Source organism: Apodemus sylvaticus, chromosome 17 (assembly GCF_947179515.1).
Source record: "Apodemus sylvaticus chromosome 17, mApoSyl1.1, whole genome shotgun sequence".
In the NCBI taxonomy this organism is placed as follows: Eukaryota; Metazoa; Chordata; class Mammalia; order Rodentia; family Muridae; genus Apodemus; species Apodemus sylvaticus.
In genome coordinates, this window is record NC_067488.1 from 7,265,611 (window position 1) to 7,286,781 (window position 21,171).

Consider the following 21,171-nt stretch of genomic DNA (forward strand, 5'->3'; position numbering starts at 1 on the left):
CAGATTTCATATGCATATACTTATACAATTGTGGATCAATTTTTAATAAATGTATTGAACAGCTATAGATTTTATATTATAATTATTTCTTAAATAGCAATACACCAACAACTTGTAGCATTTACATTATACTTCATATTGTAACTAACCTAGAGATGATTGAAAACATTTGATATCTTGTATGTTTTGTGCATATAGTATGCCATTTTAAATAAAGTATTTGAACATTGATGGATTAATATTTGTGTGTCTGTTGGGACCAAGCACACATGGATATCATAGGCTGTAGTAGTAAGGGTAAAGTTTTAAATTTCTTCTTTTGGTGGGTATCCTTTAGTTACTTTTGGAAATTATATAATCCTATGTTCTTGTACATTCAATCTTAATTCCTAGTCTATTAACTATGCTTTAAGAATATGATTAAATAAATTATTAAAATTTTAGAATGTTTTGATTTCATTTATGTTAGCACTTGGAAATATTAATTTTTATAATGAATTATTTAATTTAAAGATATTGTCATGAAAATGTATTTAAGGGATAGTTTTCTGTGTTTATTTTTACTTTTGGTCTTTTAGTTCCAGCATATTGTCCTCTTTGGTTTTGTTTTATTGCTTTTTTCTTTAATTTTGCTTACCAGAGCCAAAGCCTTAGTAGAAGAACAACGCCTTTTGTTCCTAGGGTTCAGGTAAAGGCTTTGTCTGCCTGATAGAGACTAAAGTTGTGTTTTATTCCTTATTTGTATGTTTGGAAAATGCGTAGTAGGAACACTTTTTTTGGTATGTTGCTCCAAACCATACTCTTGACTTTCAAATCATTTTATAAGGCAGCTTGTAAAATTCTGCATGGAGATTAGAATATTGAATACAAATTTAAAGAGACAATTACTGTTAGTTATTTTGTAAGTAAATGAAGCACTCAAATGTATAGGTTTCAAAGTGGCATTCCAATTTAGTTTTCATGTAGATATTTTGCTTAACTCTGTAACATTTACTTGAAATAGTTAATTTTAAACTCTAGATATTTTATTACACAAATGTTGCTGTCTCTTTAAATCATTCATTGTACCACATCCCATCCATATTCTCTTGCATTTTCCAAGTAATGACTCCTTGAGATTGGCAAATATATTTGTACCTTATTTAAAATATGATTTTTTGCATTTATTATGTAAGAATCCCACTTTTGGAGTTTGAAAGAACAAAAACATAATCCAAATGATATATATATATTATTTCATTTGTATTCTATCATTGCTTTTGCTTTTTTTACAAACTTCTTGGGTACAAGTTGTTTGCCTCTATTCATTAGGTTTATATGGTCCAGTATGCTAATATAGTTATCTTAAAATTAGTTTTATGCCTTCCCTGCTTTGGTGCATGTTTTTTAAATGAATTAATGGCTTTGAATAATACTTTTAAATAACTAAAATTAATTCTACTTAATATCATATAATATAAAATATTGATGTTTGATGCTAAAGTTTTGTTGTAAACAATTTAAATTAGATACAGAGTAAGGATACAAAGAAATGATAGTCATATTAAATAATTAAAATGATACAAATATTTTATTAAGTTAATTGAACTAAGGCTTGTCATTGATAGAACTATGAGTTATATCTGTTGTATTTTGGGCAATAAATAGTCATGCTTTAAATATTTTTAAAACACAGGTTTAAGAATATGATAAATAACATAGATCATAAAATATTTTTATGGGGCTCGATATCTATTACAAACTTCAACATACTCCTTAATAAAATTCAAAATTAGGTCTGTTATTAAATGACAGTTTCAATATAACTTCTTAAAAATTCCGATTTTGATCAGATATAAAGAGCTTAGTTCTATTTCATAGTATTAGTACTAATATGTTTGGACACAATTAATTTAGGCAATGACATACTGATGTATCAGTATGAAAACAATGATGCTAAAATCTGTTTATATAAGAGATAATAATGTTACATCATAGCAATTGGCTTTACAGGGAAATCTAAAGAATAAACTTTTTGATAAAAACCTTAGACCTGTTGCCATTATTGATGTGGAGAATATCTAAATTAATCTGGGTTTGATCACAGGTTTAGAAGCTATGACACTTGTCTACATTTCCTTCATCCCATGAAATCAAACATTTGAATTTCCTTATTTTTGTTTCTCAGCTTTTGTCAAAAGAATAGTTTATTCTCTGGGTTTTCTAATCCTTATCTATATCTATATTCTAACATTGCAAGCAAGCAAATTTAAAACTTTTCCTTTCAATCTTTTGAGTTAGTCTCCAGCCCCTGTTCAGTTTCTGTGTCCTTTGATTTCTTGTTAGGGACGGGGTTTTGCTCTGTGGCCCACATAGCTTCAAACTCATTATTAACTCAGATTAACCTAGGTCTGTAGCTTGGTAATATTTCTCCTCCTTTGCTCTTCCCAGTGCTGTGTTTCAAGTACAAATCACTGTATTTAGCTATGAGACTTCTTTTTCTTTGGGGTGGGAGGTAGCCCTTGATCCTTTGGATTAAAGCTCTGATTCTTAAAATTCTAGAATCTCAGTTTAATTCATAGGTAAAAAGCTAGCCTAGAAATTTATAACTTTATAATAAGCCATATAATAGCAGACTGTCAGATATTTATTAAACACAGCTTTAGAAAATCTTGTTGAGGTCTATTTTTGAACTTCTTAGCTAGTAGAAAATTCTAGTTATGCAATAAGATAAAACCATTTTAAAATTTGAACCAATGAAACATGAAAACTATTAATAATTGCTTTTATAGTTTGGATATCTCTTATTCTTATTCCTGTAAGAGGCTTCATTTCTTTTAGCCCCAACAAGGGAAGAGCAGAAATAATTGAATATACCCTTTTAATCTGTTGGTCTACCTCTTCTGACTCAACAATTAGTCAGCCTCTGATGTTCTGGAATACATACAGAGGGACCCAGCAAAACCATTGCGGAATTAGAATTAAACTGCTATATTTCATTTATAAATGAATGTGTGAATCTGAAGGTACAAATTTTTGCTTCCACTTCAGTTCTTAGCTGGTTGTAATGATACTAAGTCTTAGGTAACACATGGATCTTTTATAGATCCTGATAGAAAGGATACTCATTGAGCTTGGTGGGAAGGTTTGAAGTTACAGGAGACGATAACTGTTAAAAAAAAATTAGGAGCAGGAGGACATAAAGTGGGAATCCCTAATTATGATATAGCAACATTACATGCATTTTCTTATTTAAAATTATAAAGTTTATTATTTTAAGGATGTCATGTGTTTCTTCACTGAAGAAGGAGCTATGCCTCTAAAAATGTTTAAAGGTGAATTTATTATAGTTTTAAATACAAGTTAAGGGAATCTATAAAAGCTACTAGTAAGCCTTCTTATATCTTTTGAAATATGTCTTACTATGGAGATACAAACATTTGCTTGAAAATTCCCTCTGACTACCGTTTACTTTTAACACACTGCATTTAGAACATATATTTTCAAGGCAAAGGTAAACAAAAAGAATTGTAGGGATTTCTAAATAAAAATAGATATAGAGGAATCATTATGTACAAATTATGTAATACAATAGTGTAATTGTTATATGTTCATTAATAACTTATCACATCAGGATAATAAGAACCCAAGTGATTTATCAATGAAAATGAGACATCAGAATCAGTTCATTTATTCATTGAGGTTATTTTAGTATATCCTTTGGTTTTAACAAGTCACAGTTTACTGGGGAAAATGTTATCTCTCTTAATATTTGTATTAGAGAATGGTATAAAGACTGGAAATGTGAACATGTATTGATAGTAAATTTTGAGCCAATAAATTAATGTTTTTGCTTTTCAGATAAAACTATGGTTTGACAAGGTTGGTCACCAGTTGATAGTTACAATTTTGGGAGCAAAGGATCTCCCTTCCAGGGAGGACGGGAGGCCAAGGAATCCTTATGTTAAAATTTACTTCCTTCCAGACCGAAGGTAGGGACTTTAAACCAATACCTATGTGCTCTAAAAAAAATAAGTGGGAAAGCAAAGACTGTTTTGACTTGTATCATTCACTGTTTTGTGTCAACAATTATATACTTGCGAAATTTATAAACAATCATTATAACATATTAAAAATGACAGCATTTGAGATTATTTTAAAACTTTGCATTTACTATATATGATTTTATTTAACTATTTAGTTTAAACACCTGCATATTATATTTCTTAAGTAATATATTTATATGCCAAAATTATTAAAATTTATATTTTAAATAAAGATTTTAATGTATATTGTTTAATAAACAAAGCTGGAGCAGCACCGAAGTTGGTTTTGTATTCTTCACTTCCCAGCTCTGGACCACACTGATCTTTGCTCTTTGTTTTACTATAATTACAGTCCATGAAGCTGACAAGTGCGTTCTGTTTTTATCACCTATAGTGTCCAACTGAGCCCAAAATTAACTCCTTCAAGGACTCTATTTTGATTTTTGTCATGAATTATCTTGTTCTACACAGATTTTAAAGGTATTTAGGACTGGAGACATATTTCCACAAAAGTAGTCTGATCACTGTGAATTTCAGGCCTGAAGGGGCTCCAGCCAGGGCGGGGAACACGAAGGAGGGCAGCGCCTTTCCTGTCTCTGTCTCTGCTTTCCAGGCCTGTTCCTCGGGTCTCACTGGAGTTTCTAGGGTTGGAGGCAGCAGTGCACACAGCTTCAGTTTGTTTACACACCCTGGGTCCATAATGATCTTAAGCAGAAAATTCCTCAGAGTAGAGGAATTATTATTAGAAATAAGTTCAGGATGTGAGAGAGAGAGAGAGAGAGAGAGAGAGAGAGAGAGAGAGAGAGAGAGAGAGAGGGAGGGAGGGAGAGAGAGAGAGAGAGAGAGAGAGAGAGAGAGAGAGAGAGAGAGAGAGAGAGAACTGTTCCAATTTTAGTGTTTTGAAAAGGCAGATTTAACTCTTGCTCAAAAGAGCTCTGAATAGGGAACATACTGAGAGAGGAAGTAATCTTGGGTTTTAATCTAACTCTTGTAGTAACTGTCTTTCCCCATTGGCTGGGTGGGTTCTCATTGTCTTATTTAATTGACTAATCTGAAAAGAACTGGCTCTTTGGAAAGCAGCCTGAAAGGGGGCCATTGCTCCAAACAGAAACTCATTGCTCCAGGCCACGAGTTCCTGGAATGAAGCTGGAGCTGTGAGTGGACGGAGTTTAACATCACAGTTTTCCAGGGTTTTCGAAGGTTTGTGTCCCTGCCCTAAAGTCAGGATTTATAATGTTTGAGTATCATCTGAGCAATCTAGGAGAGCGGCAAAGGCAGTGCATCATTCCCAATTGTACTTTACTTGATACATTTTGCAAGTTGTAAAACAAATGCTCCAGAATATGTTAAGATCTCATAATACTTAGTTATCAGAAGTTTCTTACTTTATAATTTTATGTTATGAAGTTAACTTGAAAAAAATCTGACAATATAGATTGTCTTTTTTGTTGAGAGACACATTTTGAAATATAAGAAAGAAAAATTATCCATAGTTGGAGTGGCCAGATTGAACCTGAATTTTGGCTGAATGATAGCTATTACAGCCAGATTATCCTAGCACCCTGGCAGCTACGTCATCTGAGTCCTTAGTATAGAGAGGCTGATTGCTGCACAGACCTTATGTCAGTTATGGGGAACTCACATAAGCCACATCAAACTTTGCCTTTTTACTATGCCTTTGCTTTTGAGTTACCTGGGGTGTCACCAGTTGATAATGTACAAAAAATATTTATTGTATTTTTATTTTTATTTTTAAATTATACTTTCTGTGTGTGTGTGTGTGTGTGTGTGTGTGCGCGCGCGCGCGTGTATGTGTGTGTGTGTGCGTGTGTGTGTGCATGTGTGTGTGTGTGTGTGTGTGTGTGTGTATGGTTTGTGTCCTTGCCATAGCACTCACATGAAAGTCAAAACAATTTTTGAGAGTCAGTTTTCTGCCTCCTCTACGTAGGTCTGGGGCATTGATTTTTGGTTGTCAGGCATGGAGGGAAGCGGGCGCCATAACCCACCAAGCCACGATGACTTCCCACATTTGATTTTTAAGAGACTGAAAGTTTACTGATTTTTTTTCTTGATTAGGTTTTGTTATTTAATTTTATATTACTTTGCCTAGTTTTTCTCCTTTTTTGAGGAAAATAAAAGGTTAATATAAAGGCATTTCTCCTTGCCTGTGTTCCAGGTACAGTGTTTAACTTTTTTTTTAACCTCAAAGAATGTGAGAGATAGTAGAACCTTTTACTCAGGTTGTTTTCTAGCTGAGGTACTTGTCAGATACTAAATATTTGGCAACAGTTAAATACTTTGCAAGCTTACAGTGTTGACTGGACTGTGTTATAGATTATTCTTTAATCTGGCTTTTTTTTTTTTTTACAATACTGAGAAAATGACATTATCTTAGCTTTTCTCTTTTCTTTTGACCCAGTTTTTTACACATGACTAAGATAATAAACATTAACTATTAATTTAATTTTTCCTGATAATTTTTTAGGGAAATATCATTGAATAGTTTGATTAGATGAAATAACAATTGATATTTAATTGATAAGGCTTCTTGGAGTTTCAGCAAAGTATAGAAAATATATCTGCTCCAATCATGGTAGTCAAAACACATTTTCTATATCATGTTCTATAAAGGTACTATTTTGAAATAAAATTGGTTATGACCACACATATATTTCTTTCCTTTTTAAATTTTGAATACAATTGTCAAGTTTTTTGCTTGTTGTTTTAAGTTATACAGAAACTCAAAGTGCTAAAATGATAATTAAGCTCATTTAGATTTCATTGAACAAATGTTTACTGCATTGCCTGCAGAGAATACAGATTTATTTTATTTTTAGCAACCTATTAAAATATACCTGCATAAATTAATACTTGTTTTTAAATACAATTAGTAAATAACATGATTGCAATTTGATGGTTTCAGTTACATTTTTTTTTAAGAAAAGAAAAACCCATTTCTTTTTACTTGTTGAAAATTAGATTTTCATCATAGTTCTGGGGAGATGGTGGTGGAGCTTTGAAAGCACTTGTGTTTGTGAGGGACTTCAGAAAGCAGTTCTTCCTCTGCTCACTGTAGGGATTCCTGCTTACTGAGCCAGCTTTGCCTTTCATGGCTTCAATTAAGCTAATGATTTATTCTTCCAGGGCCCTTCAGATTTCAGTTCTAATTAGAGTCAACTCTCCGCTTCTCATTTTTTATCTTCTATTTTAAAATATGTATTATTGTTAAGCTATATGTTAAAATATATTTTAACATGACAGTATTATAAGCCTCATATGTAAATATGTTGTACATATAAATGATATGTATACAGTTAAAAATATTTCCTAACCAGAGATAGTCCATCAAAGTAAGTATGAAAGCCTCCTAGCTATAAGTCTTATCTGTCAAGATAATTATCCTCTATTTCCATCAAACATTATTTTGGCTACCTTACAAAGAAGCAGTATTCTGTGTCTTTAAAAACAGGGTTTGGTGTTTTCTTTTTTCCTTTTCTTTTTTTTGTCAAAAAAACAAGTAGTATTTTTTATTTGAGATAAAATTCTTAAAATATATGTAACAGTTGCTTGTTAGGTACTTCCATAAAATAAACATTTCAATTTATGTATTTTCTTTTTACAGTTAACTTTCTGCTGCTTAAATGAAGAGGTTTGTTTGAGCTAATCAGTTAGGTCACTGCATGACATGTCATAATTAGCAAGGAGTTCAAACCTTACTTGGCTTTTTCCTTGAGAAATTTTAAGTTGATAAAATATAGAGTAAAAACATTGCATGTAAGTTTGCACATATTCTTTTTATTAAAATAGTGATAAAAACAAGAGAAGAACAAAAACAGTCAAGAAAACTTTGGAACCCAAATGGAACCAGACTTTCATTTATTCTCCTGTCCACCGAAGAGAATTCCGGGAACGGATGCTTGAAATCACCCTTTGGGATCAAGCTAGAGTTCGAGAAGAAGAGAGTGAATTCTTAGGAGAGGTACCTGGAAGTAGTTAAAGTTGAAGCTTTTCTCACCTTTCGGCTGTTTAAATGACTGCTATCAGTAGAGTCACAATCTTAAGTGTCTTAATTTAGCAGAACAAATTCAGTGCTTTAAGGTAAAACTGAGACACTAAAGAAAACAGTGTTTTTAAAGATTCTTCGCAAAACTGGGAGTGTAAGCGGTAATCTATGCCTATGATCAGCTCCCAGGGAAGCTGATCATTTGATTCAAGAATTCAAGTGCAGTGAGGGTAACATGTGCGTCTCAGTCTCGATACCGAAAACTAATGCCAAGACGAACAAAACCCCATAATGATAAAGGGCTAGTGAAGAGATCGTAGGATGTGATGATTAAAGTTGATTTGCACTTGATACATGCACTGTTGCTTGTACAGTGTTGTCAGCTTTTGTTTTTCTATTCCTTGATTATTTTGTAACCCATATAATGTATTGGCCATTTTTTCCATGGGTTTACCTTAAGAATTTGTACCTCATTGTGGATTAGATATTGCTGTGATGATGTAGTAGGAATATGCTGTGCTGCACTGTAGGATCACAAGAAGTATTCACAAGATTAGAATTTTACATAGTCAATGAGACTGAGATTTCTGCAGAGAGAATAAAAAGGCGTCAGGGTTGATCAGTTTGGAACAGCTCCTCAAATTGGCAGAGACAAAATGAAGCAGCAGTGTTGAAGGGACAGCAGAGCATGTTCCCTACTTGATTTAATCCTAGTAATGGGAACCAGTTTAAGCAAAGTTTGTCTAAATTGTGAGTTGAGAAAAATATTTTCAGTTGTAATACAGAAAACAAACCGAAGAGGAGTGAGCGATGAAGACGCTTTCTAGCTGCTTGCATATGATGCTGAGAAAACGCAGTTACTTGCTTGCATCACTGTTTAGTCTACCTAGTTTTCCTGATTAAATGAATGGAGAATGGCATGGATAAAATAAAATGAAAGAAATATGAACCGAATGATGTCACTTACAGAGTTATAAGCCTATTAATCATTTGGATAAAAGGACAATGCAGTTCTGGGAACAATAATTCTAGCTAGTAGCCTGTCTGCATTCCTTTCTAGCCCTGTGTCCAGCGAGGTGACCTGTCCTGCATCAGTTTCCCTCTTTAGCCAAGTGTAAATAGTGATAATATGCAGCGCAGTCTTTAATAGAGGTGTTAAATCAGTATAGTGTGTGTTAACATGGCACCACAGTGCCTCTAAGATTGAAAGGTACAAGGAACATTTAGACCTAGTAAAATAACAGCACTTGCCTATTTACCTGTAGCTAAATAGCACGGTGACTTAACATTTTATTTTCACATGGCAGATCTGCGTAATATGCACAAGCTCTGTCGTACTTGCATAAAAATCTCAAGGAAAACAGAAAATCATTTCTACAAACTGATTTCTCTTATGATTAAAAAATCATATTATTCCATCCACAGGATGATATGGTACACATAAAGCACCAGTTCTTGCCTTTCTATGCATTATTATCTAACGTATATGGAGCTAATGATGTGATGTTCTGGTTTTGAACTGTCAGGTGGAATGGTTCGGTGTACATAAAGTTTTAAGGAAGAAATTTTCATTTTATCTCTGTTACCAACAGGCTTATTTGGCCTTAAGTCATTTTTACTTATTTTTATCTTTAGAATCCTTTTCTATATGACAAAGATAATCATTTTTATTCATAATAGAAATAAATAATGTGTCATGGTTGGTTGTTAATAGTTAATTTTTCTTCTCATTTGTCAGTTATTATGAAATTGCTATTATACTAGAAACTGTAAATTAAAATGTTTTTGAGTTTGAAAATAAAAGATAAAATCAATTATCATGGTCAGCTTAAAAATAAAAATTGCTATTCATTTTGTGTAAAATATTGCAAATTTAATATTGTCTTAGTTGGATGGTCAAGGTCTGTATAATAAATGTAGCGATTTAAAGTTCAAAATCACTAAAATGTTAGAAAATTTGTTTCTCATTTAGTTGCTATAAAAACATTGCTGACAAAATTGACAACATTAAATATATCGTTTTGTTGTAACAATTAGTGTGATAATATAAAAGTTATAAGGCTATTGAAGAGATTTCATTTTTACTGGCCTTTGGTTTGTAGATTTTAATTGAATTGGAAACAGCTCTGTTGGATGATGAACCGCACTGGTACAAACTTCAGACCCATGATGTCTCCTCCTTGCCGCTTCCTCGCCCTTCCCCATATATGCCACGGAGACAGCTCCATGGGGAGAGCCCAACACGCAGGCTGCAAAGTAAGTTTTACAAACTTTATCATACTTTCATTGAATTTTTTCTTATCATGATTATACATCTGACAGTGAAAACAGCATTATAATTGCTAATGAGCATTTGTTACTGTTTTCATGGCTACTATTGTGGTTTTTAATAATTTAAAACAGTAACATCAGGCTATAAGTATTCATATGCACAATACTAAAATCACTCCAGTTGCATGTTATATGATAGAATATAAAATATATACAACTTTTTGGAGATACTGGTATTTAGAGCCTTAAATGTAGGAATGAGATGCTGAAGTAATGAAGCTTGGTCGTGTAGCTATGGATTCCTGAAGGTGTGCAGACACTTAAAGCATACTACCTCACTTTTTATTTAGTGACTGAGGAGCTGGCTGGGAGTAAAGTGCTCTCAGCCATAAGGACCGGATTTGAAATTCCTAGCCAGCACATGGGCAGCTGGCACACACTTGCTGTCGCAACTCTGTGGAAGCCAGCACAGGCAGATCCCTGAGGTTCACTGAAGAGCTAACCCAGCCCTTCTAGAGGGCACAGACTCAGTGTGAAACTGTTTCTGAATAGTGTGTATAGACAGCGGTATCCAGTTGACTTCTGACCTCTACACATGCGCACATTGCCTATGTACCCATCCATATATGTAAAAATTTAACAATCCATGTGTGCACACAGACACACATGCAGACAAACTGGATCCATCAGCTTCAAATACAAACTAGTATGAATATTCTTGTTTTAATTATTAGGAACTGTATCAGGCCACTCTACCTTAGCTTTGTACAATTTAACAGTGCTCTCGAAGATTGAAAAATGCTTCTCCAGCCCAGTGGTTATGCTTTTCTGACAAATAAATGGTAGAGGCTTGAGAAGAAGGCTTGCTGCTCTCACTGTCTTTTGTGAGCTGTTTTCTTTTTATGTGGTCACAGGGTTCTGTTTCACTAGCATTTCTGTCAGGTGTTAGCTAACTGGCATCGGTGAGATTTCATGAGTGTCCAGTTAAAAGCAATAAACAACATCGTAACTTGTTGCTTGTGAGAAGTGTGCCTGACAGTCACAACTGTTTTCCAGATAGATCACCTCCTTTCTGATGAACTGGATTAAATTAGAAATCTGAAAGTGCTGGATATGTATCAAATTAGGGTTGGTCCTCTGAGAGTCACATGAAAGCTTAGGGAATCATCTTCATTCTTTTAAAAAAATAATAACTAGAATTTTATTTCCACTAAGCACAATATCAGATACTCAGGTAAAATTAATTTAAAATAATTTTTACAGTTCCTTTTCTAACCTCCTGAGACCATAAATGTTTTTCATGTATTCCTACTTGTAAGTACTACTACCACCTACTTTTTTGGAATAATTACATTCTTAGAATGAAATTGTCTGTTCTTCTGGCCACTGTAATCCACTTAGTACATTCTTTTTAAATTGTAGCGTAGGACAGTCAGTGGCTACATGAAGAGTGTTAGTGTGACTCTCTGGGCACTGATTCATACAAATTCAGTGTACAGGCTGCTCATGTTGGGCAGCATGCTCTTTTTTTTATAGACCTGGTCTATGCTCTGCCTACTTTAGTTGTTATTTGCAATTATGAATATGTTTGAGGAGTCTCAGCCCTCAAACTCAATTCTTCCATGTTTCCTACCAGCCCAAGCTTTGCCATCCTTTTCCTTAAGTCCTTTCTGACAGAACGATGGTAACTTGTGTATTTATACTTGAATTTCATATAGATTTTGTTAATATATTCTATCTGCTTTTGATATTAGTTTGTCATATTTTTCCATTTAACGTTCTTTGAAATCTTCCTCACCTTGACACATGAACATTACGTACATGTCAAGCTTGTGGGGCTTGGTGCTGTGACTGACCAGGACATACTGTTTAGATTGAAGTATAACTCTTTTACCAACTTGAACAGAGTTACATTCTGTTTAAAAAATTATATGTGATGCTGAGATACCTTAGAAGTCCTCTTAATAGAGGTTTTAGGAAGCCAAAGAGAGGATGGCACTCAAAAATACTCCTTAGATTTTTATCCACATTGATCTTCACTGAAGTGTCCCAAGTTACAGTGGTTGTCTGAGCCAGGTCCGAGCATAGCCATTTCTCCTGATACTGGTGCCTGGGTGCTTGCTTCCCATGTGGTGGCTGCAAGTAGGAGCTACTTTACTCTGGTGTTAAAATATTGATGTACTCTAGATCTTTCCAGAGACTGAGACTTTGTTATTCACACAACATGTTTAATCATGGCCCTTGATGATGATAGGGGATTCTGACCCTCAATGTGCTCTGAGTCCCTCCAGAGCCACCTGTTGCTCCTGGCTGCTCTCCAGTGCCACCTCAGCTCTCCTTTGAGTGCTCTATTATCATGTTAATATAACTAGAGTTAGGAAAGTGTCACTTAGTTTTCAATCCCAAAGCACATACCCTTAATTTAGTGGAAAAACCTCTGTAGTTTTAGTATCTCTTTAAAATATTGAGGGAAAAGAATACATGGATAGAAAGACCAAGTATCATGACAGTAATGACAGTATCATAATTAATCTCATGCTTTCTCTGTCTCTCTGTCTCTGTATGAGTGTGTGTGTGTGTGTGTGTGTGCAAAATCTACTCTAGAATAGAGTCCTATATATAGGGTATATGACCTTTGAAGAGTAGAGATATCAAAGATAGGAATTACTACAGTAAACATTTTAGTTATCCCCAAACAAAAACACTATAGTTTTACTAAGTAGAAAAGAGAAAATTAGATAATCAATATTACATAAAATTACATAATACAATATGAGGATCATTAGATTTAAAAATTATAGATGGCTATTACATTTTAAACAAAATTGTTGGGAGGTAAGTTTGAAATCTAATAATATAAGTGATTGATATTTAAAATTTGTCCTGATTTCATTGTTGTTAGTTAATTTAATCCTAACCTAACCTATTTCAGTCAATCCTTTCTTAGTTCATTAAAATATGACCTTCTAAATGTTACAATATTTATAAAACTGTTAATCGACTAGATTTTGTTCCATGGTCTGTAGTTAGACATTTATTCTCCTGAGAAACGGTTTCTTGTACTTCTTGTTCTGCTCCCACTGTGCTTCAGATACTGTGGCCAGAAACAAGGTTCTGTTTCGTTCCTTTAGAACACTTTGAGTAATTGATCTGCTATGTAGGCTTCCAACAAAACAGATCAGTTTTGTGAAAGTTGGCAAATATGCTGTTTCCACCTTTGGAAACGTCAGAATTATCGTTATAGATTTAAAACTTTAATTCAATGTTAAAATAATAAGCCTCCTTAATAACTTGTTATTACAGTAAATTACATTTTCTCCAGTAGATAGTAAATTGTATTACAAAAAGAAGAAGCAATATATATCCCTTCACTTTTGATGATTTTTATACATTTTTAAATGATATTAAAATGTTTAAGTAACTGTATCCTTCAAATTTTGAATGTTTGCTTTTAGACACTCTTAAGAGTAAATCAACTTTAAACTGTTCATCTTTGAATTTCAGAATTCCAAAATGAGTGATACTTTTCAATGGTTCATCTAATTTCAATTCCTTAGTTGTTTAATGTTCTCTATCCAGTATTGAATTTCAGATTATATAATATGTCCGTGTTCCTAACAGAAGTGCTATGGCACAGGCTATAAATAGATTTTGATTTTGTGTATTTTCTTTAATTTCTGCTCTTAGCTTATAATTCTTTCAATTAGTCAGATTTTCTATTAACTTAATATTAATTTGTATTCATATATAATTCATTTCTGTCTTATTCTCAATTAGTATGGCATTTTTACTTTTTAACACATTGAATTTTATTATCTGTAGTATAGAGATAAGATTTCCACAGTTCTTCTGCCGGTAACAATTTTCAGTTGTATTTTTGACATTACTTCCACATTGTTTTACAGATAAAGCCTTATGTTCATATAATTCAGGTAAACATAGCATGTGTGCTATTGAATGCATGTATTCATATGTGCAGTGTGGTTTGTTGTCTTTTGTTTGGCTATTGTGTATATAGTAATCCCTAACTAACCTAACAAGAGTGTTTAGTGCCTATGGGAAATTTCCAGTATTTTCATGCTTACGTGTTTGTTATTTTGATATTGAAACTTGGTTTTTAAATTAAATTTATATTTCAATGTGTTTAGTTGTTGGAAAGCAAATGTGGAGGATTTGGGGGATTAAGAAATAATTTGCATCTATGCCAATTCAATTTCAGATATTGATAACTTTATTTTTTTCCAATGCAAAAGCAAGAGGTTTATTTTCCGAGGTCGACCTTCAATTTAGTCCCTCAAGGCGAGTGACTAAAAGGCCACCCCCGAATGGCTAGTACAAGCAGTTTCTCAGCAAGGTTACAGTTCAAACTTATTGGCTAAGCATATTGATCTTTAAATCTATTGGCTAGCAAGAATGGTGGATCATGACATGCATTTGAACTCTACATGCGACTTTCCAGAGGGTTAGGTGATAATCAGTAAATACATTCTGAGAATTTTTACTCAAGAATGTTCCTGTGGGTGGAGAATAGAACTTGGCATAGCCTTGACCTGAGGCAGGTGAGTGTGTAAGGCTGGTGAAAGCCTCTAGGGCCCTTAATTCCCCCTTTTTTTGTACAAGCTCCAATCCTGGAGCTATACTCAGGGGTCTTGGGTAACTAACTCATATTCTTCAGGTCCTGTCCTTAGGGTTTCATATTGTTGGCCCAGGAGCATCAGCTGCACTGCTCCTATTTTCTTTTTTTTACGAATATTTGGGTTAAATATGCAGGGTCCAAAGGTCAACAATAGCAGGAGAACAATTAGAGGTCCTAACAAGGTGGATATGAGGGTGGTTAACCAAGGGGAGGAGTTAAACCAAGACTCTAACCAGCCCTGACTCTGTTCTCTTTCTCTCTTCTGCTTGGCTATCCCTTCTCTCACCTTGGCCATTGACTCTTTAACAACCCCTGGAATGGTCTGCAGTATGTGCTTCCTGATGTCTCACACCCCCAGGTAGCACAGAAAAGTGGGTGGCCCCTCCCCCAATGACGGGCCTGCTGCTGGCTTCTCCCATCTCAGGAGCACACAAATATGAGGGTTTCTCACAGGACACTCCTCAACTTAGGGTGTCTGCACCCTAAGCCCCACCCTCCAAGGCTGCTTCTGGGACACAGCTCAGATTCACAAGTCCCTCGTCCTCCTCTTTTGGGTAATCCCTCCCTATGTCTCTATGGTGGGAATATTCAGGAGTCAAGGCCTGCCGCTAACTTACATAGATCAAATACAAGGTCCGGCCACCAGGTATAAGGCTAGTGTTCCTCTGTAGTGGACCAAGCTACATCCGCAGTGGCTAAGAGTACTTGTCAGGTCACTTTGGTGGAATGGTGGAGGGTGCTGAGGCTCAGTGAGGGAAGGAAGATAGACCATAGCCATCTCATGGTTTCTCTGGCCTTGCAGCAGGGCGGATGATCTTTAGCTTGAGGGGGTTGCTCAGTTGTCTGGCTGCTAACCAGTTTGCATCAAGTGCTGATGCTGGTCTGTCTTAAGTTACATGAACCCAGGCAATTACTCCATCCACTTTAACAGAGGTCAGGGTGGTCAACAATACCTGAAATGGCCCTTTCCACGTTGCTTCTAAGTTTCCAGCACAACGCCTCTTAACATAATCTCTAACTCAGTACTCGTGCAGAAGCTATGGTGTACCTGCATTATACAGCGCACTAAGTGTAGGCTACAGTTCCTGGTGGCTGATCTGGAAAGCTGGCAATCGAGCCATAAGATCCCTGTCAGCCTGAAAAGTCAATCGTGGGTGGGGGCTGGGGGTGGGAGGGTGAAGAGCCAGGGTCAAGGGAGTGGGGGTCCCATACAGGACCTCAAAAGGGGTCAGGTTAAAATAGTAGGGTGTGTTCTGGGCTTGGAACAGGGCCAGGGGAAGGAGTACCACCCCGTCAGTGCCAGTCTCCAAGGACAGTTTAGTTAAGGTCTCTTTAGGCTTCTGTTCTTTCTTACTACCTGCCCTGAGCTTTGGGGATGGTACGCACAATGGAGCTTTCAGTTAGTCACCAATATTTCTGCCAATCCCTGATTTACCTTAGAGACAAAAGTAGGACCACAGTCCCATTCACTTGGAGTCCTTGGGCACTCCAAACTTCAGGAAAATTTCCTCTAATATCCTCTTGGCAACCCTAGTAGCTGTTTCTTGCTTGGTAAGGAAAGCCTCAACCCATCCAGAGAAGTATCCACAAACACTAGAATGTATTTGTAACCATATTTTCCTGGCTTAACTTCTGTAAAATCATCTTCCCAATATACTCCAAGCTATTCTCCCCTAGGTCTTTTGCCCTGTTTACTCTTAGCCACATAAGCATTCACTTGCGGGCATACCATACACTGCTCTGCTTTTTCTCTGGCCCAAAACCTGAGGTCCATTATATATACTTTAGATCCCTTAACTGCTTGGGCAAACTTTTTATCCCATAAATGAGTCCATCTGTGCGTTTGGCCTAGTAAGCCTTTTGCTTGCTTTCTGGGGAGTATAGTTTTTCTTTCTTGTATACATCATTGCCCTTCCTTCTCCAGGTAATAGTTGGTAGGGTGGCAGCAGTCTGAGCCATTTCTTCTTCTGTATATTCTAAGTGAGGCCATCCCTTAGTCCAGTCCCATTCCCAAGTGGGTGTCTCTCGCAAGCCCATAACCAGGATAGGCTCCTGCATAGATAGCTACTTCTCACTTGATCTGCCTGGTTATTGCCTTGGGCGACTGAGTCTCTTCCCTTCTGATTTCCTGGGCAATGAATAATACAGTTGCTGGCTGCATTGAGGCACCCAAGAGATCCAAGATTTCTTGCTTGTTTTTTATTTATTTTCTCTCTGATGTGAGTAGTCCTCTCTCTTGGTATATAGACCTGTGGACATGGGCTGTGGCAAAGGCAGACCTGCTATTCTATAGATGTTACTTTTCTTGCCAGCTACAAGTTCCAAGGCTTTGGTGAAGGCAATTAGCTCCCTTTCTTTATCAAGAAAATTGATCCTGTCTGTAAACCAGTTAGTCTCAGCTCCCAGCAGGGGTTCAAAGGTGAAGTATTCTTGACTTTGGGGAGCAAAGGCAGACAGAAGAAAACATCTTTCAAATCTAAGACCATGTACCAAATTCTGGAAGGTGGCAAAGAACTCAACAGAGTGTAGGGGTTAGGCACAGCAGGGAGGATGCCAGCCACTCAGTGGTTTACCTCTCCTAAGTCCTAGACTGGGTGGTAATTGTTAGTGCCTTGGCATCTTAACTGGCAGGCGTGATGTGTTCCAAGCCAAAAGTCACTTACACAACACCAGGCTGGAGAAGACTGGAGATGTGTGGCTTAATTCCTTCTCATGCCTCTCAAGACATAGGGTATTGTCTGAGAGGCACAGTGGAACCTGTACCTTGAGTTCTACCACCACAGGGGAATGACATTTTGCTTTGCCCATCCCTGCCAATTCTGCCCAGGCTAATGGGAATGTTTGCAACTACCAAGTCAAATCCTGGTTCTGAGTAAAGGTGGTTTCAAACAATTTATGCTCATCATCTAATCTGGTAGTCAGAATGTGTATGAGCTCTCCTTTTGGGTCAGTTGGTTGCTTCCCTTTAGAGCCCCCATCATGGAGAGTGAGTCTCACCTCAATAGAGGGTAGGGACAGACCATAAATGAATGGGATACCCATCCTATCCCTAGGTTCACTGTTCCTTTGGTAGTCCATGAATACATTTTGGTGCCAGTGGTTTCTTGGACCCAAAATTTTTTTTTGGAAATGGGGCCATCGGCTTGGAGAAAGACCAAGTGTTGACTGGGTGTTCACCAAGAATTCAGTGGGTTTCCCCTCCACTCTCAGAGTTACCCCGAGTTTGGGGAAGGAGTCTGAACCCCATCTCTCCTAATTACTGTCTTCACCCAGGGCTAATACCTTCGCTGTTTGGGGACACTGTTCCTAAGGCCTAGGATTTCCTGTCCGTGGATTCTATTTGTTGGGGATATAAAGCTTCTGTTGGAAGTGTTAGCATTTTATTAAAAAACATTAAGAAATAAAGAAATAGGGGACTAACCCAAGCCCCTTTGGCCTGTTTGAGTGCAGATTCAGTACAGTATCAATACTATCTGATGCCTTCTTAAAAACTGATGGGCAGATTCTAAATATATAGGACTGTTTAGATGGTTTACCTGATCTTGATTTAACTTTGGCAAGTGGTATCTGTTTAAAAAGTCATCCATTTCATTTAGATTTTTAAATTTTATATAATGCATAATTTTGTATTTTTGTACATAATTTTTATGTAATACATGTAATTTTGAAGAAGCTAATGATTCTTTGAATTTCCACAGTGTCTATTGTTATGTCTCTTTTTATTTCTGATCTTCTTTGTGTACTGTCTCTCTGCCTTTTAGTTAGTTTTGCTAAGGGTTTGTGGTATTGTTGTTTTCCTCAAAGAACCAGTACTTTTCTGGATTTGTTGATTCTTTGTATTGTTCTCTTTGTTTATATTTGATTGATTTCAGCCTGCCATCTACTGCTGCTAGGTGTGTTTGCTTTTTCTTCTTTTCTCCCTAGAGCTTTCAGGTGTACTTTTAAATTGTTCGTATAAGAATTCTCCAATTGCTTTATGAAGGCACTTAATGCTATGAACGTTCCTCTTAGAACTGAATTCACTGTATCCCATAAGGTTGGGTATGTAGTACCTTCATTTTCATTGAATTGTAGAAAGTCTTTAATTTCTCTATCTTTTTCCTCTGACCCAGTGGTCATTAAGTAGAGTGTTGTTCAGTTCTATGAGAATATAGGCTTTGTATTGTTTCTGTTGTTGTTGAAGTCCAGCTTTAATCCATGGGGTTCTGATATGATACAAGGGATTATTTCAATTTTCTTGTGTCTGTTGAGGTTTTCTTTGTGAGTATATGGTCAACTTTAGAGAAAGCACCATGAGGTGCTGAGAAGGATAATCTTTTGTGTTTAGATGAAATGTACCTTAGATATCTGTTGGGTACATTGATTTATAACCTCTGTTAATTTCATTATTTTTCTGTTTAGTTAAGTCTCCCACTGTTAATGTGTGGGGTTCCATATGTGGTTTCAGCTTTAGTAATATATTTTATGAATGTGGGTATCTTTGCATTTGGGGCATAGATATTCAGTGTGCAGCCTTGTCTAGTCCCTGATTTCAGTGGGATTGCTTCAAGTTTCTCTACATTTACTATGATGTTGAATACTGGTTTGCTGTATATTGCTTTTACTATGTTAGATATGGGCCTTGAATTCCTGATCTTTCCAAGACTTTTATCATGAAGAGGTGTTGGATTTTGTCAAATGCTCTCTCAGCATCTAATGAAGTGATCATGTGGCTTTTTTTCTTTGAGGTTGTTGATATAGTGGATTACATTGATGAATTTCCATATATTGAACCATCTCTGCATCCCTGGGATGAATCCTAATTAATCAAGTTGGATGATCGTTTTGATGTGCTCTTGGATTCAGTTGGCAAGAATTTTATTGAATTCGATATTCATAAGGGAAAGTGTTCTAAAGTTCCCCTTCTTTGTTGGGTCTTTGTGTGCTTTAGGTATCAGGGTAATTGTGGCTTCATAGAAGAAATTGGATGTTGTTCCTTCTGTTTCTATTTTGTGGACTAGTTTGAAGAGTATTGGTGTCATGTCTTCTTTGAAGGTCTCATAGAACTCTGCATTAAACCTATCTGGTCCTGGACTCTTTTTGGTTGGGAGACTGTTAATGCCTGCTTCTATTTCTTTAGAGGTAATGGGATTGTGTAGATCACTTATCTAATCCTGATTTAACTTTCATACCTGGTATCTGTCTAGAAAAATGTGCATTTCATCTATATTTTCCAGTTTTCTTGAGAATAGGTTTTTGTAGTAGGATCTGATGATTTCCTCAGTATCTGTTGTTATTTCTCCCTTTTCATTTCTGATTTTGTTGATTTGAGAACTGTCTCTGGGTTTTTTCATTAGTTTGTCTAATTTATCTTGTTTTTTTTTTTTTCAAAGAAACTGCTCCACTTTGGGTTTTTTTTTTTTTTTTTTTTTTAATAATTCTTCTTGTTTCTACTTGGTTGGTTTCAGCCCTGAATTTGATTATTTCTTGCTGTATACTTCTCTTGGGTATATTTGCTTCTTTTTGTTCTATAGCCTTCAGATATACTGTCAAACTGTCAGTGTATGCTCTTTCCAGTTTCTTTTTGGAGGCACTCAGAGCTATGAACTTTCTTCTTAGCACTTCTTTCATTTTGTGCCATAAGTATGGGTATGTTGTGCATTCATTTTCATTAAATTCTAAAAAGTCTTTAATTTCTTTCTTTATTTCTTCCTTGAACAAGTTACTGCTGAGTAGAATATTGTTCAGTTTCCAAGTGTATGTGGTCTTCCTGTTGTTTTTGTTGTTACTAAAGACCAGCCATAGTCAGTGATGATCTGATAGGGTGCATGGGATTATTTCAATCTTTTATCTGTTGAGATCTGTTTTGTGACTGAGTATATGGTCAGTTTTGGAGAAGGTGCTTTGAGGTGCTGAGAAGGTAATATTCTTTTGTTTTAGGATAAAATGTTTTATAGATAATGTGTTAAATCCATTCGGTTCATAACTTCTTTTAGTTTAACTGTGTCTCTGTTTAGTTTGTGTTTCCATGATCTGCCCATTGAAAAAAGTGGGGTGTGGAAGTCTACCACTATTAATGTGTGAGGTGCGTTGTGTGCCTTGAGCTTCAGTAAAGTTTCTTTTATGAATGTGGGTGCCCTTGCATTTGGAGCATAGATGTTCAGAATTGAGAGTTCATCTTGGCAGATTTTTCCCTTGATGGGTATGAAGTGTCCTTTCTTATCTTTTTTGCTTACTTTAGGTTGAAAGTCGATTTT

At 35.7% G+C, this 21,171-nt stretch overlaps 1 protein-coding gene across 29 annotated transcripts in view; it reads left to right on the plus strand.

Moving 5' to 3' along the window:
• Positions 1–21,171, plus strand: part of Rims2 (regulating synaptic membrane exocytosis 2) — a 540,571-nt gene that overhangs the window by 316,090 nt on the left and 203,310 nt on the right. For 23 of the 29 annotated variants that reach the window (XM_052160864.1, XM_052160861.1, XM_052160860.1 and 20 more), the window contains 3 exons: positions 3,841–3,971; positions 7,833–8,004; positions 10,131–10,284. In XM_052160864.1, the coding sequence (XP_052016824.1) occupies positions 3,841–3,971; positions 7,833–8,004; positions 10,131–10,284 (457 nt within the window). Of the gene's footprint in view, positions 1–640; positions 689–3,840; positions 3,972–7,832; positions 8,005–10,130; positions 10,285–21,171 lie in introns of all 29 variants that reach the window. The other 6 variants (XM_052160857.1, XM_052160868.1, XM_052160859.1 and 3 more) reach the window with 1 other exon arrangement.